Genomic DNA, 24,269 nt, shown 5'->3' with positions numbered 1-24,269 from the left:
GGATTTCCATCTGTCTCTCAGCACACTCGCCAGAATACTCTCACACTTGTGCCATTTCTGAACATTTGCATTTTAGACATGAACTCTTATCAGAAAAGAGAGCGATACCAGCAAAAAACTTAAATTACAACATCTCCAACATGCATTTAACATATATCATATGGAGCCAAGCCGACCTTGGTGTAAAACTTCTAAAAAGAAGTTCAATTTATAATGATGCAATTAGGTCACAGCAAATTATATGAGACTTTATCGTCTCTTTGCTCCCCTCGCTGCTCTCATTCTTATTCTCGCTCTTCTCCCGCTCATCAAAATGGCCCTGTATTACACTCTTCCCATTGTAATTCTGAACAAAATGGCTGTAAAATTAGACTTTCTTTCTTGTAGAAGGGCAGATGTTATCTCCCGTCAGAGCCAAAGGTCAAGAATTAATTCAGGAGGCGGCTCTTTATTGCTCACAGCTGGGTTTTTGAAGGGCGATGGGAGAGGAAAAGAAGACATTTTACAGGATTTTCGATAATCTGATTATAATAATTTTTAATCTTCATAAATTTAGATATGCTTGCACAGAAGGTGATTATCATTTTTCAGATAGGTAATGACCCAGAAGCTGGTTAACCCTGACTTTTAATATGTCAAATATATATGAAGTGATATATAATTATTACAGCTGATCGGACAATATTTTTTTACCCACAAAAATTAAATTACAAGCACAAGGAGAGTCATTGCTAGAGGTTCCCATTTTCTATAGATTGCATTTGAATTTGAGTTCTTTCACCACAATAAATTCATACTGTGTCTTCAGTATATTGCCTCATCAAAGCTATTTCCGTCATGAAAAGAATGGCACTATAGTGGAGACAATGTGAGGGCTCATTTTAAGCTCCCCTACATGTTAAGACATGTTATAAAGAAATTTGTGATGATAAAACCCACAGTTCGGAGACGTCTGAGACTGAAAAGGTATTCTTTGCATTGAAATTCAAATGTACGATAGGAAATGGTCTGGAATGTGCATGTCATATTCGTGCCTTTGTGCGCAAGGACACTGAGACCAGGGGATGAGGGAAAGTAAGGCTCGATGATAGTGTGAGAGAACAAAGTAGAAGTGGAAGGACTGGGACACAAGCTGAGAGCCAAAGGGAGACAAAGATGACACTGAGAGAAGGACAGTGAAGGACAGAGAGGAAAATATGTGAGGAAAGGAAGAGAAAAAATACTTTCTGTATTCTGGGTATTGATTTGATTCTGAAAGTGTAGCTCGCCATCAAACTGTTTCCTCACAACCCGTCAGATGTGCTTAGAAAACAACAGGTGATGGCCATGATGACTGAAGTCAGGTGTTATTGCAGGCAACTACACAGAGGAGAGTTTGGAGAAGGGAGGGAGGGAGAATGGAAAAAATGGATGAGCGCAGGAAACGAAGGGGGAGAAATGGAGAATAAAAGAGGTCACTGGAGGCAGATAAAAGACACTCAATTAAACGACTGAATGGATGGCCCATTAGACCTGAACGGACACCTGCATCCCCCCCACCTCCACCCTCTCCCTCAGCCACAGGGCAGGATAATGTCAGCTCCCAGTTTGGGTTCATCAGCATCCCATCAGCCACTGCTGTACACAAGCCAGCCGATAATCACAGCTACAGGTACAAGTCAATATGCTACACTTTCCTACAAAGGTGTGTCAATTTGTCTTGCTTGTTCTGCAAACACACACAGGCAATTGCACAGCAGCAGAGAAAGAAAACCAAATGAAAGAGACCCGACTTTACAGAGGGAAACAGCCAGAGGCTTGCCGATAAAAAAGAAATTACTGAATAATGAAGTTCCTCAAATATGTGCACTCGTTTCCTCTCAATAAATAAGAAAAGATCTTGAGGATAAATGTAAAAAAGGAGAATAAAGGTGAAAATCAAGATTGCTGTTCTAATCTTTCTTCTGTTCTGCAGTCTACTGTTTATTTCACCATTTCTCATATTCATCCGCACCCTGCTGGGGAGGAAATTCAGTGTCTTTTGTCATGTTTAGAAAGTAATGGCCGAGTGTGGGTATAATCGCACCGGCAGCTGTGCAAAGGGGAAACAGAGTCGATTGGCTTCATTATGTCTCCTCAAACTCTTTAAAAAGATGTAAGACAGGAGATCAATCCAAGTCTGTTCCAATCCCCCGTAATGCTCTGTGCACATGGATAAGGGTGGGGATTGGTGGGTCATATCAAACAAATGAGGAAATGTGTCTTCTCAGGTGAGGGCGATAAGCAACAGAACCCTGACAGACGCTACTGCAGCCAGAAAGTTGAGTTAGTGTTACAGCTTGCTTTCCAAAATGAGGCAGGTTATAACCTTAAAACAACAGCTTCAGAATCATTGTGATGGTACAGTGCCTTCTAATAAGGTGAATGTTGTCTCTGTCTCAGCCACTCCACGCCCCATCACTTGTATCTGCACTATGTAACTTCAGTGAGAGGGAAGGATCACAGCGTTACATATGTGTTTACTTCAACATACTTCAATTTTTAAACATATAACATTGTTAAGACGTAGTTATCACCTACATTAAGTCTGACAAGTTGTTACAGACCTGGGATTTTTGTCTACGACAGTTGTGTTACACTCAGAAACTGTAGGGGGCGCCAAATCTCACAAAATGCCAATTTCTACATAATGTTGCTTTAAGGCATCTACAATCTACTTTTCAGCATAGGTGGAGATTGCACTGAGGGAGGGCAAACATTTTTCAACTGACGTGAGTACATACAGTCCAACTATTGCGTGGTACGTTTATTGTAACAGAAGACAGTAGTACCAAGCTTGCTGTAAAATGCCCTTCTTGCCTCCTTGCCTATGCTTTTCAGGCAAATCATAGAGATTGCAGTATTTACCATGTTCTTACTTCTGCTCCCAAACTTAACATAACCTAGCATATCCGCATTACATAAACAAACCAATGATGTTGCCAACTTCATAGCTATGCTGATTGGACAAATTACTTACAATAGACCCAAAGAAGACCCATGTGAGTAATACATTTTTATGGATCACAACATGGCAAATAAGGAGCTATCTTTAAGACAATGTTGTGTTTTGTTGGTGCAAGTGGAGGAATTTATAGGACATTTCAAGTCTGGCTGTAGACTACACTCTTAAAATTGAGGAAAAAAAGATTGCAGTATAGATCTTGGATCATGATTGGGATTAAATTGATCGTGACAATACTTTCTGCAGTATCGCACAGCCCTAGGAGATTGTGTTAATTCCTCAAATAAAGACACTTTCGTGCTCCTCTCTGGTCCATTTACTTTGGCAAAAGCTGACACAAAAGAAGTGCATTCTTTCCTGTGCATGTTTATCCTCTGCTCTCACCTTTCCTTTCAAAAATATCATCAAAACAAGAAGACTGATTTTGAGAAAGCTACACAAACACTTCAAAATCCTCTGAGCAAAAGGAGAGGAAGGACAGAAATATAAAATTCAACATAGCAGGAGGAGACGTTTTGCATAGCCCTGGTGGATCGCGGACAATAGAGTGTCATGCTGATTCAAAGAACATGATTTTAAGTAAGCCTGCCTCAATACGTCCTCCCACAGAGCTCATTTCCCCCCGTGTCCTTGGTTCACACAGAGAAACGTTCATACATCCGACCGACTGTGCTGTCAATGGGAGCCCGAACTCTGCTGCGTTCTCTCTTTCAGTCAGCCGCCCGCCCTCCTCCTCCTCCTCTTACTCTTTTATTCAGCTGGCTGGAGATGAAGGTGAATCACCACATTCCTAACCTGATCGGTGCCTCACATCATAGCAAGCACAGGAGGGCTCTCTGTAATCGATTGACTTCTGAATCCTGGGTAGTTTGGACGTCAATGCTTGCATTTACGGTGTTATGTGCCTCCGAATATCTGCTCTGCGTGCTTGAAATTCACATGCGATGTTTTCCGTTTTACAGAATACATAACGCTGCAGGAATAAAATTATATATACATATTCACCATTGGGTTCTATGGCAACAAACACACCCAGCAAAAGAAAATCAATGACCCTCCACTGTATTAGAGTAGATACACAGTAAACATTTACTCTGGCACCCAATTAGCACTATCACCAGCTTCTATAACAAACCATTGACAAGCTGTGTTTCCCTCTATTAAGCGATCACTTAATACTTAATCACTGCAGCTGAGCTCCTATGAAGTCAAAGGGCTCACGTGTTACTCCCACATATGACGCAAACAGTAGTGCGACATTGCAGCAAGTGGAAGGTCTATTTTTCACACCGTTTAAAGCTCAGCCGGCTCAGAATGCATATCAGTCAGCGTAAATGAACTCGATCGAGGGTTTGAACGTAACGGAAGGGTGTCGAGTAGGAAGAAGAAATGTGATAATGACAACATCAATAACATATAGTCCTACACAAGTCCCTGCAGCTCGTGGCTGTTTAAAGTCGTCATTAATTCACAGCTACATGCATTATTAATCTGATCCCACACATCCTCCTTATAGTACACATTTGTTCATTTTTTTCTTGGTTTATGTGTTTGCATTCTCACAGATGGAAGGAAACCTGTGGTAGATGCACACAGGAGAGGCCAACCGCAACTTGGCACTGGTTACTTGCTTTGCTGCCAGTTTTTCTTTTTTTCCCCTATTGTTCCTCTTAGCAAAACAAACATATTGATTTTTATTGATTCCAACCATTTTGCAGTCTACTGGAAGTGGAGACAGCCATGTATGTAATGAAACAATACAGATGAATGCATGAGATCTTAATAAAACACATTTCGGGTTTAACTCCCCAAGGATAACTGTGTTACTTATGTTTTTGTTTTTCTATCATTTTTCTTTCCTTTAATAGCTTTTTCATGTGTATCTGTATAGTCCCAGGCAGAGCTGCAAAGATTTGACAATTAAAGTGTAACTCCACCAATTTTACACATTACAGTGTGTTTACAGGTCTCGGGGAGTACTACTGCATATGTGAAAAAGTAGTAAAAAGTATTTTGTGGCTCCAGAGGAAGCTGCATGTAATGTGATAAATTGCCTCCAGTCATGTCACTTGTTGGTTAAGTTGCACTGTGGGTAATGTAGGCACCAGGACGATGTATATACTGTATATGTATAATATGGACAATTTAAAACAAATGACCAAAACTGTCACAGCAGAACACGAGAAATCACCTATTTTATTCAACACATTTTTCTTCCTTTTCAAAACCCTGGCCCCGACATTACCCACAATGCAACTTAACCATTAAGTGACATCACTGGAGGCAATTTATCACATTACATGCAGCTTAAACTACTTTTTTCACACACTCAGTAGTACTTCCCATGACCTGTAAACACACTTTAATGTGTAAAATTGGCGGAGTTACCCTTTAATCGCTCACTATTTTGATAGTCGATGAATTTTTTTCAGTCAAAGTGTTAAATATTTGCTCGTTACAGCTTTCTAAATGTAAGTACTTGCTGCTCTTCTTCCGGTTTTGGACTTTGGGTTAGACAAAACTGGCAAAATAAAGATGTGACTTTGGACTTTGGACTGGAAAATGTTTTTTTTTTTTTTACAATTTTTTGACATTTTATAGCCTGAGGCAGTTGAATGGTTAATGAAAATAATCAATGCAGTCTAGTCCCTTGCAAGTTCTCAGCTTGCTAATACTACACAGCTGATGTTTATTCAGAGTTGCAGTGCTTGACTCCTGGACTCCCACTGTCCTTTCTGTCTCTCTTCACAGAAACCATCAGAAAACAGTAATAAAACACTGAGAGTGGGCTGAGAGTGGACTGCTCAGAGGCAAACTAATCTATCTTTACTCTGTATCTGCTGGCCTCGACACTTGCTGTTTTTCTTCTCGCTCACACTTTACACAGACCCCATTGTCTCTTTCTTTTTTTCCTCTCTCACAAACACTCTTTGTTTTTCTTACACTTCTCAGTGGCTTCAAATTTTCTTCCATCTCGCTCGTTGGGATTGTGAGAAGGACAGCTCCACATGTGTTAAAAGATGCAAAAAAAACATGATTCCTTGTGAGTGCTTTCAGCTCTGACCTTCAGTCAGCTCCTAGCCAGACAACCAAGCAGCAAGACAAGCTGCAGGGCTCTTCTCAAGGGACAGTTTCACAGAACAATTGCACACATGACCCCCTAACCCTCCTTATACCCAGGGAAAATCCTTGAGTGACAATGACAGAGAGTGAGAGCCTGTGAATAAATGAATACAGTAGTCAAGCCTTCAACGAAAGACTCAAATGTATTCTATTTGATTTTCAAAATAGACAATATGAAGAGGCAGTTATGCCGGAACTGGTTAACCTTGCAACCATCAATCATCTAATGCCGCCTCCATGTAAATAATCTTTTTGAATGTAGCTGGTAAATGTCAAAGATTGTCTTAATGCTGAGCACAACAACTAATTTCATACCTCACAGATATTTTCCATTTGAAAATGGATAAAAAAAAATTTTTTTTTAAAAACCTGAATTAATCACCATTGAGCCTTTTGTAACTGATGCATGACAGCAAGACCTTCAAAGACTCAGGAACGTAAACATGTTTTAAAAAATCCATCTAGATAGTTCCCTGCTTGAAGCCCATGTGTGGTGCTGCATGCTAATGTAGGACAGATCTCCTTTTTGTTCTTGAAACCCACGGTGGGTATTTTTAAACCATGGAAATCATTTGCCAGCAGAGAGGAGATAGTTTCATATTTCTATAAGCTATAGCAGGGCCAAGTGACACATGAATATTTTAAGCAGCTTTGTGCCTATTTAAATGTGTTTGCTGTGAACGCGCTGGCAGTGGGCCAGAGCACAGGGTGTTATCCGTAATTCCTGCAATCCCAAACTAAACTCCGGCGCGCTGATAATCCAGGCTGGCGGAAAAAGCAAAAGCAAATAAAGTCAATTAACTACAAACTCCCCTTGAATTTGTTCCCTCTACCCTTGCTTGTTCTTGACAGCCTTGTAATTTCGCAACCATAGCACAGTCGAGGGGATGAAAAGACTGTTAAATATTAGAAATGCAATAAAGGACCTTTATCCTGGCACAGCATTGTGGAAGTAGCTAGATAAACATAGCTTTTACCAGAGGGGATTGTGTCTTTTGCCAGAGGACTGAGGGAGAAAAAATAGACTTGATGTCCTTTCCAAAATGAAAAACAGTGTTGCATTTTTAGTCATAAATATTCCCAGACATGTCTGCGCTGGGAAAATCTAAACATAAGCAGGAAATAAACAAACAAAATGAGCATCTCTGAGTCAACAATGCTTTCAGCAGCAGTTGACAGCCCAGGGACACACTGCGTCTGCCAATGCTGTTTGAAGATGGCGGTGATAATGTTATCACTCAACCTCACAGCCGCAGACCAACTATAGCCATCAGAATTTAAAAAACTGTCTCAATTTCATTGTTGATTCCTCTTCTGTTTTACTTCTTCCTCAGGCACCTTTATGATTTAGACACATGTCGGTTAGTAAAACTTGATTAGCTCAGACAGGATGGCAGATGTGATGACTCTTCTTCGTATGACTAAACATTTGCTATGAGGACAGTCAAATAAGATCATGTACATATAGCACAGTTTCCATGGTAGAATGGAATATGAGCTCCTTTAACCATCACCCTGACATATTTAACTCACTACATCCTGGGAAGAAACTACTGGAAGACACAACCATCATAGCAAATTGTTAACTTATTTGCCAAAGTCTTGTCAACATCAGTTGCAACTTAACAATAAATAACTGCTTGACAAATGCTTTATAAATCTTTGTTAATCGGGAAATAACTATTAACTGAAGTCTAATTAACTATGAATCTACCATTTATTAACATTTTTAGTTATGTAATTAATGTCATCTGAAAAAAAAAATGTTTTTAAGGAATGTTACAGTTAATTTGCAAATGAAACTATATGATTCGCAGCTCTTATCACACGTACAGTCCACATTATTACTTAAAGAGGGTCTGTGGGACTCCTGTGTTGTGCTGGAAGCTGGTTAGTTTATGTAAGTGGACTCCATTTCTAAACTAGCGGTAGCGTTGTTGCTCTCTGTTAGCCGGGGCACTCAAACGTGCATAAAGTCACATCCTTTAGACTAGTCACGGAAAATCCGACCCGAGTCCTTCACAAAGAAATCTGCAGTCCAGCAACATTAAACAACTTAAAAAAATCATCTACAGGCTTGTATAGGCGACCGAGAGAGACAGGGAAGGTCTCATTTTTTACGTCACGTTACAATCTGCTCACATATGGCCAATAAAAAGTGATTCATACATGTATTTTTCTACAAATTGTTTCATAGAGCCCCTTTAAAAGCTTATTTACCATCCCTTGATTCTTATGTCATTAATTCCTTCAAGTAAACATTATTTGTGTTATATTTACATTATGTTGAAACTAACCAAGGGAATTTTGACCTCAATATAAGATAATTGAAATGAACCCACAGTCATTTAAACTTCCACAATCTGTGTCTGCTGCATGTCTGCTGTCTTTCTCCTTAAAAATGACTGACAGTGAGCCCGTCCACCCTGACAGTGTGTCACAGAGCCCATGGCAAAATGAACACAATTATTAGTCTAGCGCCCGACCGATATACGGTTGGCTGATATTATCGTCCAATATTGGTATATCACAGATAAATCGTATTGGTGGATGTGTTGTCGATATCAGCTAATATGAGAAGAAACCAGTGCGGAAAAGAAAGATTGGGGTGATTTATAATTATTAAATCTGGAGTGACGTTTACTGTTTCAGTTCACTGATATCATCTTGGACAATTAAGTTTACTGTCAAACGGCAGAATGTCCTGTTTCATGTCCACATTTGAGGGATTGAGGGAAATTCTTTTACTGATACTAGATTTTAGTGGCCAATGTCAGTACTGATAGTAGGAGGTTAAATAAATCTGATACCGATATATCTGCCAATATTCTTGTTAAGTAGAATTTATACATATATACACTTTTTTTAAAATTTTATAAAAAATTGTTTAGCCTAAAATGACATCAATGCACTGAAATAATAAATGTCAAGAAATGACCCCAAGTCTTTTTTTCTGCATTAAGTATTTATATTGGCACATATCGGTCAATAAAAATGCTGATATCGATGCATCTGTGATCGGCCAATATCGGCCAACAGTATCGTCTTACTGATATAAAATAGTCCTATCTATTAAAACTGCATAGGCAGAATTTGGTGCAGTCCTCAATACATTTATGACTGAAGTTATGAAAAACTGGAATAGAGTAAAGCGCCTGTGAGATATGACAAAAAGTTTACAGGTACCCCAGTCAGTAGGATTAAGGTTAGCTGACATATTATCATATAAACACAGAATTTATTGAAACTGTGATTGTGATCACTCAGTCCTAACAGCTCATCTACAACAAACGAGAAAGATGAACTTTTGAACTGAGAATAGCAGCATCTTAAAATGCTACCGTATTGAAATAATTTAAGGACGAAGGTCGGACGTGACTACATTCTAAAATTCAAGGAAAACAGAAGCATGTTCGCCAAACTATAATTCAGCTTGCAAATTCAACACCGACTTCTGTCTTTTGTGCCTCACTACTGAGCAGCAAGATTTCATTTCGTGTTTAAAGTGGATATTTTTACAGCGTTTTTCTTCAGCCTACGGTGTGAGTGAAAGTGGAGCGAAAGCCAAAGTGGCTATTGAAAGAAAAAAACATTCAGTTCTTTCTCCGGGTCTGTGAGACCCTTAGCAGTATCGGTAGCTACAGAGTCTCATTCAGAGCTCCCAAAAGGCAAGTCTGAGCTAGTAAGAAGGAGGAGAATCTTCACTGGAAGGTATTTTATTATACCTTCTGAGGGCTGCAGCGGGTCCATTTCTGAATCAAAGTAAATTAATTACCTGTAAGATTTATAAACGAGGAACACTGAGCACAATAATCCAATTCTGTGTGGAAATTAGCTCAGCGTATTTGGCTGCAGTTGGTGGCCGGAAAACACTTCTCATGATTTTCTTTTTCTTCCTCTGACACTTGTCGCTCTACATACATACAAAGGGCTGACTGTGCTTTGCTTTTACAGTGTGTATGTGTGTGTAAAGGTCTCAGCCTGACAGGAGAACAGCGGTTGTACAATGTGAGCCGCCTGTCTAGGCAGAATGGAACTTGGGGCAGTGAGGGAACAGGCAGACCCAAGGGAGCTGACCTCCTCATTTAGCCAGCCTCCTGCAAGGAGCAGCTGGGATGATCTGCTGAGCAAGCACATCCTGCAGGACAGGAAATGCTCGAGGAAAAAAGGCCAGTGGGCTCTATTGTCTCTCAAGGCAGTTTTGTAATTCTCTTCTCTCTCACACACTGACATACATTTTCTTCTTTTGATAAAAATCAGCCACACGCACACACAACTCTATCGTCATCTATCTTTCTCTTTTGGAGACTCAGCTCCTTCGCAGTACAAGCAAACACAGACAAGATAAGCAGATCATCTTTACCAAAGGGAATGAATTACGCTACACGAAATGGAGCCTTGTTACAACAGAGAGATGTGAAAGCCAGAGACGAGGGCTTTTACAGGAGGCATTTAGTGTCGTGTTTCTTGTGCAGCAACAGGCACCGAGGAGCCGGCTCGCTGTCTGTGGTCCTGAGCAGGCGCTTCAGCAGCTTGTGCAGCTGCTCTTTCAGGACCACGGACAGAGATCTGGCTTTTTTAAGCAGCGTTTTCTGGCAGCATCTCTGCACACCTGAACACGGGCATGAGAGATCAAGATCTGAGGGACACGAATCACCTCTTATCTCGCATGTTGTGTCTGTCGTGCTTGATGCCGGTCTAAGGACAGAGGACGTCGTTCACTGTACAGATTGTGAAGCCCACTGAGGCAATGTGATCGTGATTTTGGGCTGAATAAATAAAAAATAATTAATCTGATGCCAGATCCAGCATGTCACCGTAGGCGGCATATTGTGTATGCAAGTTGAGGTAGAGGCGAATCTAATCTTATATTGTTGGACACATACCAGACTTCCCTCCACAGATACATTATCAATTATTCCCTCAGTGTTTCTCCCAAGAATGTGCTCATTATTCTCCAGCTTGGAAACTTTCGTGCACAATACTATCATTCGGGGACTTTTTCCGGCCCCCGAGGATTAGTGAGTAGACACCCGGCGTCTGTCAGACAACGTGTGAGACGGGAAATCGCTCATCGGGCCGAGGATGCAGCAGGAAGACAACAAGCACATCCCGTTGCCATAGCGGCGGCTGTTGCGGACGCTGCCTGACTCTCAAACAGGACCCTCGGGGGAGGATTTTTTTGGGGGGGTGGGGGGGGGGATTGTAAGGATGTGTTGTCAACATTTGATGACATCCGCTAGTCAGGGGTAGAGGAGGGAGGAGGAGGGTGGTGGTGGTGGTGGTGGGGGCTCCCCTGTCACTCCAATATGTTGTGTGTAGCCTACGTTGAGCAGCCAGCCTGACACGGATCTAATTAAGCGACAGCCACGAGAGGATGTGATCTAGTGATTTTTCAGAGCACAGTTGTTGTTTTTTTAAAGTTATGAATCAGCAACTGTTGAGGAAGCACTTTCATAATCAACAATAATTCTTCTTGAAGAGACGTGGCTGATTATTCTTTTATTTTAGCATGTTACTTTTATGCCCTCCATCAGTTTTTTTTATCAAAACCACGGGGATTCCCGTTGGATGGCAGTTCAGCGGGATTAAAGATGAAAAGTAAACTATTGATCGACCCTACGCCAGAGAGATCACAGTGATTGATCGGCAGCCTACACGGAGGTGTAATGTTTACATGTAAACATCTGCTGCAGAGGACATGTCGGGGTGTCAGCAGTTTAAAAAGGGCCGTGTAGATACAAGACTCTGCTGCTGCCGGTGGCGGAGTTTCATCAGCTGCACGTATCTGTGAACTGTTGCATAGGAGAAACTCCTTTAACACTTCATTTACACTCAAAGTTACTGTAAGACCGGATCGGAGGTGCGTGGAGGTTCGTGTTGCGCTCGGTTATAAGCCTCCGAAATAACTGTCACGAAATACGATCAGACACGAAAGACTGTAACTCGACAAAATTCTTCTTTTTTACAGCCGACTGTTCGTGACAGAACACGGCAGGAGTGAGACCATGTACGTCTCCTCACATCTGCCTCTGCGTGCCGTGAATGTCGCCCCACGGTTGCACGATCAACACGGCCAAGCTGGTGCGGCCGGACATCGCTACAGATGAAATCGTGTCTTAATAAACAAACAGATTCTTACCAAATCTTAAAACGTGTGGCATCCCGCGAGAGTAACCAAGAAACAGCAGCAGAAGCGGGATCAGCCTGAGGTTGGACCTGAAAACGAGACTGGTTATCATCAGATGATGGGAGGTAATCTTCATGTTGTTTTTAAAAAAATGCACAGTGGTTTTTAATCCACCCGGTGCGCGGGTTCGATTCCCCCGGAATTCTTCTACGGTCGTTGGGCAAGGCAGGGTGACGGCGGCCCTGGATGCGCAAGATCACGGCATGGTCACTTGCGCTTTCCCTAAATCCATTAGCAGTCCCGGCATGATTCCTTTCTCCCTTCCCCTTCTCCTCCTTCACTGCGCCAAGAAACAACAATCCTCCGGGTCGAGGGACGGCGGGACATCCATGTCGAAGGGTACGGATCCAGTGAGGAGGGGGGAGCCCGAGCATGGGCTGTGGGGTGAGGTGCTGGGAGAGAGGCTTGGAGAGGGTCGAGAGACAAGAGAGAGCGAGAGCGAGAGAGAGAGAGCGCCAAGCAGAGGATACAGCAGCGATATGCAGCCCCCCTATGAGGCGCTCTGGGTTGCTTGCGCTCCCATTATACTGCACTGCTGCACAGGCTCTGACGTCGAGCCAAGGTTAGTGTTGTGAACGCGCACCAGAGAGAGCGAGGAGGGAGAGTGAGTAAGAGAGATGGAGATACAGATGGATAGAAAGAGGTGGAAAAGAGAGGTGGGGGAGAGAGATATAATGAGGAGGGGAGGAGGAGGAGGAGGAGGAGTGGGAAAGTTTATTTCATGCCACCTTGTCTGGGCTGCTCCGTGTCTTCCATAAGTTGCGCTCGAGCGACGCATTTAGAAGATTTGTCTGAAATAAAACTGTTTTCAACTTCAGGATGAACCTTTGCTTGCATGCAATCCGTCCAGATGGCCACCGGATGCGCATCAGCTCTCAAAAGCACGGCAGATCCGCACCAGGATAAAAAACAGAGTTAGGCTACTTATTAGTTATTATAATGAAGTAGGAGCCACTGCGAGCTCGTTTCTTTTTTAATCGCTGCTGTTTTTGTGAGGCGGGATCTCTCTTCAGCACCACGGACAGAGACACAGCACAGTCTGCTGGAAGTCATCCTCATCATGCTTCAAACAACCAGCCGATGTAGCCGATGTGAAGCGCTTGGCCAAGTCCACAGACGTGTTTTCCGTCTATTTGGCACGTAAAGAAATAACAACATACACACTGCACTGCACACAATAACTGGCCAACCTCTGCACACTGGCGAGATCATCTCATGCCTGCAGGATTTAATTGCATTGTTTTTCTTCTCCCGTGCACACACACGAGTAGGATGCCCACCTTCTGTCTGTCTGTCTGTCTTGTATCATTCACAACTTCCCTCTCTAAACCTCTTGTACGGGATCTCAAGCTGCGACCTTTCAACAATTTCCAGCATCATTCCAGAAATGTGGGAGGAGTGGGATGAAAGGAATTAAAATTGGCAGAACAGCAAATCCGTAATATCGACAGTAGCTGCTGAAAGGCACGAATATTTAACCTATGCAAATAACTCCACTTTAGACTTGAAAGCCTTCCAGCAACAGACTAGTCTCAAGTGTGTGTGTGAGTGTGTGTGAGAGAGCCATCCTCCGATGTGAAGGTGTGAGTGGCGCGCACACACACACACACACACACACACACACACACAGAGGAATGATCCTCTGCTGGTTACAGTTCTCAAAGCAGAAGCCACCCTGATATCTGTGACTGTAAGTAGGCCTATCACGTTTCCATCTCTGATCACTGAATTCAAATGTGGCTTGCATCTCTGAGAAGATGGATATCTGCAGCTCCTGCTCGGGCCTACATGCTATTGATTTAACACTACATGCACCTTATCAGCGTCCGCCCCCACCGAAGCAGCTCTTCATGGGCCGGTGCATCAGCTGGAGCTATAGTAGGTATACAGTGGTGCACCGCCGAGGGGAGAGGGTGGAGGACTACTTAATCCCAACGGAGATGTGAAAGGAGCTCTTTGATCGGCGCCACCGGAGTCCTGGGGCTTGAATGAACACCGTCATTGTGTGACTCCGGTGTGAATGGTTGGCCTGTGCCTGTGTGTGTGTGTGTGTGTGTGTGTGTGTGTGTGTGTGTGTGTGTAGAACTACTCCAAAATAAAGCCACTATGGGAGAACAGGGTTGGTCGTCACACTCTTCACTTCCATTTGAATCCCTCAAGAACTGTAGCCTTTTAACAGATTCCCCTTTTATGTGTAATGGAAGCCTTAAGTGTCAGGTAGAAATGGAGTGACCTTACTCTCCTCAGACGTATTCTATTCAAAAGATGATGACTGTTTAATACGTCTTGTGCACTGCTGTCACACACTAGGGGGTTGGATGTCCCATTGTCATTTGCAAGGGGGAAAGAAATTACAAATGGAGCGAGTCTTAAAAATAGATTTTAAACATTTCATTTCATTTGAACGGCTCGACCTCACACATCTCCTGCATGGAGAGGACATAAAGAGAAAAATCATTCCTACAAGTGCATTTTTTTTAATCCTGAATATAAAAGAGCTGTGTGGATGTGCTTATTAAGGGTAGACTGGTTATCGGGCCGATATTCAGCATTTTCAGATTATCGATATCGGTGATTTTTCAGTCAGCTCAGAATACATTTATGTGCTACTTTGGCTCTCACACAATGTTCCACCAACAACACTATCTGATTAGTAACACCTCACAATTAAATTTATAAGATAAATGTAGTGCAGAGGGAGTATAGAGTAGCAGAAAAGGAAAATACTTAAGTTAAGTTCCTCAAAATTGTACCTAATTTCATCACTGGTCGTTCAAAATTTGGACACAAAGAGTTTCATTTTTACTGCAAATGAATCAGTCCCAACTATCGGTTTTCAATCTCCTTGATTTCTAATCATCGGCCCTCAACAAGAGAATCAGAATCAGAATCATACGCCTCCTCATATTTCCAAAAGCTACACATATCACATGTCGGTCATTTAGCTGTTCCTGCTCATCAAACGAGTGCAATAAGAATAATACATAAAATATAAAATAATATAATTGACCCTTTGAGGTTGCTGTAGCTGCTCAGTTGAAGCTACAGAGTAGCAGAGCGAGTTGACAATGTGAAGTCAGCAGTTAATAGTTTGTTTCCACATTGCAGATAATGAAGGTATATGCCTTTGATCATAAGCACAGGTCATGTTTATCTTAAAGGGGAAGTAAAATGGATAATTTGTAAGCACGTCAGGGTAATTCCCATCATGAATTAGCATCAAGCTAACGGACTATCCTTAAGAGTATTAGTATAATACTCTAGTATAATTAGTATATAACCACAGTCCTTTTAAGATAGTCTTGCCACACCTGGGCAGTTCTTCCTGGCTAACGAGACCGGACCTCTATCTAAATGAATAGAGAGAGAGCCAGAACCTCCCTTTCAGTGGTCAACAGGACAGAAAAACTGCATCAACAGAATCACCAGTCAAATCTGATGAAATACAGCTAAAAAGGATAAGTGACTTTACCCAAAAATAAGGTTTATTGCCCCCCCCACTACGCAAGCACACAGCTTCCCAACACCAACCTCTCTTATGGCTCAAACCACAGTGCCGTGACATGACGCCGTCAGCTCATTCCACCAGAGCACTTGAACAAACGCGAGCTGAAAGTCTAATGTTTGAATAACCTCAGCGTTCTTGGTAATCCTGTGCATTAGTGTGACGTCCTCCTGTTCTATGCTTATTAGAAGCTTCGTCTGCAGCTGCACCAAGTCGATTAAACTCGACATGAATCCAAACTTGTGCGCTCAACACGATTGGCTGACATGTTTCCTGGTTCACCTGTGATAAAGCAGATGATTGGCTTTTGGGGGGGAAGGGGCGGGATACGTGTCGTACAACTGCCATCTCTTGCTATTCAAAATGCTTTAAGTGTTTTGTCTCTACTCTTATAACGTTTCTGATACAACAACAAAAAGAACAATACAGAGCGCAATAATACTCGACTCATCCTTCTGTCAGTCACTCACTGTCACTTGTGGCAACCATCCCTGACAAGCACTATGTTGTAGCAGTAAAGAAAAAACACTATCTACTATACTCCTCATACGTAATTGTTTTATTATAAAGCCATTGAAAAGAAACACACAAGAGCTGGATATTTACATTTTGACATGACAAACCCTGAAGGTGACCTCTGACCGCAGCGCACTCTAGGAAGATCGAGCAAGTGCTGACGAATGTGACAACCAATCCCATTCTCCCTTACAATATTATTGTATGACCTGTTTAAAATTGGGCTTCCAGGTGACCTTGGTGTACTTTATGGTATATTTATCTTCTCTGATGTCACTAAAGTGTTCTTTAAGTGTTTCATCACTGTATTTTGCTTATGTGTTGCATCTTTATGAGACTGCAAAATAATGAAAATTAAAGTAAATGTGTGGATAAGCAAATGATACAGGCACCTACCCACTCTTTTGTTGGAGTGCCACTCTATTATACATCATCGGATCTGACAAATCCCCATTCGCAAAAAAAAAAAAAAAAGCAAATGCATTTAGTAGTTAGAGAGTAGAGTGTATCAGCTAAAGGAAACACCGAAGCAATTAGAGGGGATCAAGTACACGTGGTGTGGGAGCACTGACTTTGAACGTGTGGCAGGTTGCGTGGGTTTGCACACAAGCAGCACTGTGCAGCGTGAGGATATCAAAGAGAAAGCCACTCATCATGCTACCATCTGGACCATTAGCATAATTATGGAGAAATTCAGGGGTTTCCGTGGAAGTCAGCAGAGCTTCACACAGCATGAAAGGAATGCTTATTGAGCTCAGGGAGAAGACATCAACTGACAGGCACATAGGTTTCCTCTTAAAGTCACAGCGCCCTCTGGCTCAATAATAAGGTATTACATTGAGAAAAGTCCTCAGGTACCCCCTACACTCAATGCACCCACAATTTAATTTGTGAAATAGAATTAAGGTTCCCACAAATGATTCTAACTTAATTTTCTAACATAAATCTAAACAGCATTGCATGTCTGTGCTTGAGCACGGGGCATTTAAGGACAAATGAATCAGTCACGCTCCCTGTAAGTACCCCTGTTGAGATTATGTTTGTTGATATTTTGATTATAAATGAGAAATCACACTTTAACAAACTTTTCACTTCCCTTTAAGCCAGTGAGGATTAGATAACTGCGTGTGTAAACCAATTCGACAAGAAGAGGTGATGGGGAATGGCAAATTGTCTCATTATGGTGTTAAAATGACTCCTGCTCCTTCAGCGCCGTTGTGACTAATAGGAAAAACGCCATTTGGGAGATGTACTCTCTTTTTTTTCATCCGTGATCAAAACGTGTCGTTTTTTGAAGGAGACCACAAATTAGATTACTTTATACACACCCACTCGCTTGTAACCCACGGAGGCTTCCACATGAGCTGGGCTGGTGTGTTTATTCAGACGCCATTCAGGCGCTGGGTAATGCAAAGGGGACTTTATGCAAAGGAGAGATAACCACTGCTAAAAGCCTTCTGTCATTCTCTCTCTCTCTCTGTTGCTCTCTCTCTCTCCCCCTCCCTCTCTCTCGCAGTCAGACTGGTGGAAAGATAGCATTGGCACAGGGAAGGAAACCATGGAAACGAGAAGCTGATGCACTTTGAATGGTTAAGACCCTGAAAGAGAAGACATTCATTCAGTTCAGTCGGCCTGTACTAAAGGCTCATCTCTACTGCATTGTTCTGAATGCTACAAGTTTATTCTAACACGGCTGCTTCCAGAGATCCAACAGTGGTCTCACTTCATCAGCCCATTATGTCAGGATGACTGTAGCTAAGAATGTCTTGGCGTTTTTTTTTTTTTGCAAGTTGAAGAAGGGCCCTACAAAAACATGCACACTTTCCACTTTAGCACTCACACTTACATAACAAAGCGTGTCAACCTGTTCCTTTTTCACAGCTGCAATATAACAGCGTCCATCCTTGCAAATGCACCATACCATGCGCCTCACTTGAGCCCGTAATCATGGCTGTTTTGAGTTCAATACATTTTCCCACTTGTGGCTTTGCTTCAGCAGAGCCTTTGAACATAACAGCATGCTGAAGTCAGCAGTGGCCTATATGTCTTGAGCAATGCTGTCAATGAGTTCCCCGGGACCTCAGTGGGAATACATTCTTCAGAGACGACAATTAGTCAAGTGAGACAGTAATTAGGACCTCTCTGCACACTGTCACTTCCTGTTAGTGCTGACGGATGCCCGCAAATCCCCCCCTCCAGCAGTCGCAGTCAGACAGACTTACTTCTGGAGCTGCACTCTGACTTTGTTGTGACAGCCATCTGTAACTTCCATCTATCATGGCGATACTGCCAAAAATGGCATGGAAATGTTGTCAGAAGCATGATGGTTGAGTAATATGGTACATTCTACCAATTCTATGATCATAATTGCGTGCAAATTACCACTGTCACTTCACTTCTGTGAGCTTTATCAGGACTATAATGAGCAAATTGAGCTAATCGAGACATTGTGTGTTTAAAAACATTGGAAATACTCTTTCGAGTTGTGAACAAAAGCCTTCCTGTCTGTATTCAAAATGTTTTTTTTTACAGGAGATTATAATTTAACATGTAAAGTGAGAATCAATGTAAAATACAGACGTGTTTCAGGACTTTCTCTCTGTTGGGTTTTAAAAAAAAGTCTTCAAATGCAAAACAATCACAGATTATAATGTTAAATAATTAAAATGTTACATAATTAAGGAGTAGCCTATAATGTATTCATTTAGTATTTAATTTATATTCTTTCTTAGGATGGGCAAAAATAAGCCTTGGGCTGATCCCTTTTCAGTCAATGACTATGAGAACATTTGCGTTTTTGTTTCTCAAGATGTATGTTACCAAAATAAATGTATTAATTCATTCACTCATCCAAATTAGCATACTACAGCACCACAGTACAAAATCCCACCTGTAGGTTTATGAGACAACAGAAAATGTATGTTACTTCTACAGCTCGTCAATTTAGGTTGAAATGTATGCAACATACATACAGTTAATGCTAATATAACTTAGAAAAAAATGTTTAGCTAACTGGCTCAACATTAAAATATGACATAAACATTGAAATACAGCAGAGACAAACTGCAGCAAGTTCAGCTGAAGTATAAAGCTAGCTTACCTGACACTGGCAAATACCTCCACAACGTGGTAAAAGTCATAAAGGTCGACGTGATTTGTAGTCCTATTTATAGCTAATGCTAATGACAAGCTAACGTTTTTTTAGCCTGTCATACTAGCCTACATGCTGTGACGTCCTGAATCAGAGCTAATGTTCTTAAGCTAGCATTTTCTGACTGACATCCCCATCAAAGCATGAATGAAAGCATCAGATGGACTAAATCACAATTTGCTTACCGAGATCACGTGACGTGAAGCAGGAGAAGACAGATACTGTTCAGGGATTGGCTGTTCGAGAGCCTGTCCAATCAGGTTACTTGTGGGCGGGACCATCGTCACACCTGGCATGGATTTAACAAGAGAAAAACACATAGCTTCTACCATATAAATTTGGTGTCCCCAACACATTAAAGTTAATTTCAAAGTTGTGCATAACATTCATCACACTAATATACCGTGTGTGTCAAGGTGTGTTGATACTGATAATAAATTAATTTATTAGTCAGTACACGTCAGGATTCTGGAAGAAAGTAGAAGATTATCTTGATACCATAACCAACTATACAGTTAAATTGGAAGCCAAAGATGTAATATTGTACTATGTGAATAAAACCCAGAAATTTCAGCAGACTGTCATTTTAATAATTCTACTGGGGAAGTTTCACATCCATAAAGCTAAAGTTCTCAAAGTCTTGCCCATCTTTTGAACCCTTAAGGATTGAATTTAAGAGATACTATGAGTCTACCCAAATTATGTGCAATTACAGTCAGTATGCTGCAAGAAATCTTCATAGAGATCCTGAAGTCTCTGTTAAGTTATAATTTTATATCACTATATTATATTTTCCTTATAATACAGATACGTCTCACTGAGAGAAAAGCTATCCACTATATGAACTTTATGCTATCATGATGCCTATGTCCTTTGTTTTAGTTGTTTTCGTATTGTTACCTTGTCACTGATGAATGATGAATAAAGCTTTGGGGGAAAAATAGTGAGTGCTGAAAATCTGTACTCAAGTACAAGTACAGTGAAATATTACTCAATTACAAGTAAAAGTACTGGTATTAAAGTAATAATAAGTAAAAGTACAAAGTATTCTTCTCAAATACAACTCAGATTACTTACTTTTTCACAGTTGATGTTAAATGCATAATCAATAGCAGGCATTCAATCAAAAGGGTTTCTTATTCTCCAAATCTTCAGTCTAAATTACTCCCAAACTTCTGCCCTGTTCCGTTCAGTGGTCGTGGTCACCTCTCCAAACCTGCACCTGCTGCACACTGTTGTGGAGTTGATTTTAAAAGTAACTTAGTAGACTACATGGTGTAATGCATACCTAATATTACAGACTTGAAAAAAAAAGTACTTGCACAAAAAGTACACCCCCAAAAATGACTTAATTACAGTAATTTGAGTGGCTGTAATTAGTTACTTCCACCCCTGGTTTGTAAAGTCTGTGTGTATTTATTCATTGTGGTGTAGTCAAGTCATGTTTGTGCATCCTCATTGCAGTGTATCGTATCATAAAAATCAATACCAGTGATTGCCTTGACAATTGCGACACCTCCGCCCGCCATAGATACTTACAGCCCAGATCTGTAATGAGACCAGTGTGGACCTTTTTCACGGCAGACATTCTGACAGGTCAAAGCAGGAAAAGCACAGATGTAATCAATAACGTTAATAACAACATGCTTTCCATTCGGAGTAGCAGTTCCAGCCAGGGCTCTTGATATTGTGCATTCTGGTTCAGTGTAATGGCTCACCGGGACACGTAATGGAACTGAGCCATTGTCAGTATCATTAGTTCCACCTGTGCTTTTTCCTGCTATGACAAGTCAAAATGTCTGCCACTGTGGGGTGTATTCACACTGAAAGCCTCTGTTCAGCCTCGCAGGTGTTTCTGCTTATTCTGCCTGATTAGACCTGTGCTCATGTTGAACGTAGGTGGCGCCTCGTTGGAATAACATGAGTGAACTAAACTTCACAAACCAGTAAAATGATAAAGATGCAACTTCTCCCAGCAAAACAGGTGCAACGATTCGCCACTTGCACAACACAGTCTATATCTGCTTCCAGTTATCTCAGTACCTTTTTCATCCATAACTTAGTTTCACACTCTGCTTTATATACATATATTGTTAATAGTTTACCGTTTGTTTTTGTATATAGTGTTTTTAACATTTTTGATCATGTTGTGGGTGTTTTAGCCTGTCAGCTAGCCTAGCTGGCTTCCTAAAAAGCTCTGCATATACACATACTAGTGGAACCGCTTGATTTATATCCCTTATCCAGAAATGAGGTCGGAGCTTTACTGCTACCATTTACTTTCATTTTTGGCTTCTTCATCAGCAGAGAGTTTAAAAATGAGCCATAGCAACTTAGCGTGTTGCTAGCTAACTTCGCTAACAGTTATTTGTCTATCTACAGTATGCATCTGTAGTTATCTGGGTGCTTTTTCATCTGTAACTTAGTTAAAATAATAATCAGCGACATTAGCTGGGTCAGGCGCTAAAGTTAGGGATGAAAAAGCACTGAGATAATCACAGACGTGTACTGTTGAGTTGGCACTGGAAGCAAAAGGATGTGCAGGTCATAAAGCAGATATACGTCACACTACATTGTGCAGGTGGAGCGCAGGAGCATCGAGCCCTCTGCTTACATGCACACGTAGCCCTGAGAAGACATTTAATCAGGCATAACAAGTGAAAACATCTGTGTTGGTTCACACACCACAGGTTTTGCAGGGCTTTTAAGTTGGCCCATGCTCAGATTTTTCTTGGACTGTGTATCTTAAGTTAAATCGATTTCACTCTCTGGGTCCATAATTTTAAATTAGTTTTAGCTGAAGATAGCATCATAATTTCAGACAAGAATGAACAAGAAGAATTAAAGGATTATGCTTCATAGTCCTAAAGGGCTCATATTCATTTGCACAAAAGTACATAATAAAAGCCAACAGACTGTGTATTCAACATTTACAAATGACGACCCTTGTTACCATTATTATAATGTATCTGTACCGTGCCATTGCAAAGGAATAAAGGAAAGTTAGGACTGAAAAGTTTATTGTGGCTGTAGTCACTTACAATTGACTCCTCTGGATAGCAAAGCTGACCCAGTTTTCTTGCGTATAAAAAGTCAGGATGTCCAAACTTCTCAAACTTCTCCTGCAGCATAATCCACTTCCGTCCATCTGCACGCTCACTATATCCCAACTCATTTATTATAAATTTTATTTTTTTCACTTTATTTATGGTCCTCTGCATAGTTAGCCAGATGCCAACAGCATTATTCATAGGACAAATATAATATGCAGAGATATTTCAAATAATGACATCTAAACATTATCACATAACAACACAAATAAGTCTAAATAAATAAATATCTTCCCTTTTTTCCCCCTTCATTTTTGTATGAGTTGTTTGTGTCTTTGGTCTTGTCAGGAAAATAAATGCTTTCTGTGCTTTGTGGTTTCAGATCTGAGGGAAAAATCATACATATTCACAGACCCACACACACTCACGCACACACACACACACACACACACAGGCATACACAGCAGAGAGCCAGGCTGATTGGATGGTAGACGGCTGGAGTTGTTATTACAGAGCATCCAGCAGAGTCTGGTTTGCAGGATAAGGACGTCCTTACAGGGCATTTCTCAGTGTGAATGATGAGGAAACAGCCCCCTGTGTTTGTGTGTGTGTGCGTGTGTGTACGTGCATGTGTGCATTAGAGAGCGAGAGAGAGACTGATAGAGACCGGGAGAGAAAAGTTTGAACGTGAGGAATAGACAGAACGTGGACAGATGCATCTGTCTGCCTACATAGTATTTTGGCCATCAAACAGAAATCTTGGCACTGCTTGCAAAAAGTGACTTTTCCCATCGGACTAGTCGGTGCCAAGGGTTAGCCTGCAGAGAAAGATACTGGAGAATCAGAGAGGAACTCACAAGTCTCTACATTCTGATACAGGAAAGCCTCGAATACACTCCTTTTTTCCCCCTGCAAAAACATCTCAATCTGTGGTGTCCGTGAACAAGAGTAAGAGAAGGGCCTTTCAAAGGCAGACATGGAAGTGTAAATAAAGAGCGGACACACACAGCTGATTTGTGCACATCTGGGGCTTTGTTAATGGGCTCTCTAGGTGCCTATTAGTGACTCGTCAGGGCTTGATCTAATGCTCACCATTTTACACACTATTGACAAAAGAATGGCGGAAACATGATGACACACATCAACTAGTGACATAAAACCGACACACAGTAATGCAGGAAATCACAGGGTGGCTTTCAGGCATGTCAGATCATAATTAGATCTGTGATATTAACTATAAGAAGATAAGTTTGTGTCTTTAGACTGTAAAAAGTCACACAGGAATTGAGTGGAATCAACTAATCCTTTTTCATTAACTTAATGTAAATACTTTGTGAATTAAACTCTATATTTCTTATGATGAGTTGGATGAATGTACCTTACATAGTTAAATCATCTTATTAAATTAAGTTTCTAAAGAAAACACGATACGCATATTAGCAGACTTCCCAGCATGCAATGTTTGGGAGTTAAAACTCTCCTTCTTTTTCCTAGTCTGAAGAAAACGTGCGATTGAAAATTGCTGTGTGTTTTCAAAACATTAAAATAAGTCATGGTTGTTTGTTTTCACAATAATGAAGATATTGCTAACCATGACAACGGTTAGTATTGACTTCAGTCTTTACACTCTCACGATTGATGTTCTTAAGACATGTTATTATTGCACCAATTGCAAACACAACAGGAGCTCCGACAGAGAGGTGCTGCAGTTGTACTCTGGTGAAATGTAGATTTCTCTCTTCAAATTTAGA

At 41.2% G+C, this 24,269-nt stretch overlaps 1 protein-coding gene across 2 annotated transcripts in view; it reads right to left on the bottom strand.

Moving 5' to 3' along the window:
- Nucleotides 1-19,587, bottom strand: part of LOC141018492 (glutamate receptor ionotropic, kainate 2-like) — a 75,819-nt gene extending 56,232 nt beyond the window's left edge. For both annotated transcript variants that reach the window (XM_073493483.1, XM_073493484.1), the window contains exon 1: nt 19,418-19,587. In XM_073493483.1, coding sequence (XP_073349584.1) covers nt 19,418-19,457 — 40 coding nt within the window. In that variant the 5' untranslated portion in view covers nt 19,458-19,587. The remainder of the gene's footprint in view (nt 1-19,417) is intronic.
- Nucleotides 19,588-24,269: the final 4,682 nt, after the last annotated feature.

This window comes from Pagrus major, chromosome 22 (genome assembly GCF_040436345.1).
Source record: "Pagrus major chromosome 22, Pma_NU_1.0".
Taxonomy (NCBI): domain Eukaryota; kingdom Metazoa; phylum Chordata; class Actinopteri; order Spariformes; family Sparidae; genus Pagrus; species Pagrus major.
The sequence above is the reverse complement of the archived record's forward strand: the minus strand, read 5'-3'. Positions and strand labels throughout refer to the sequence as shown.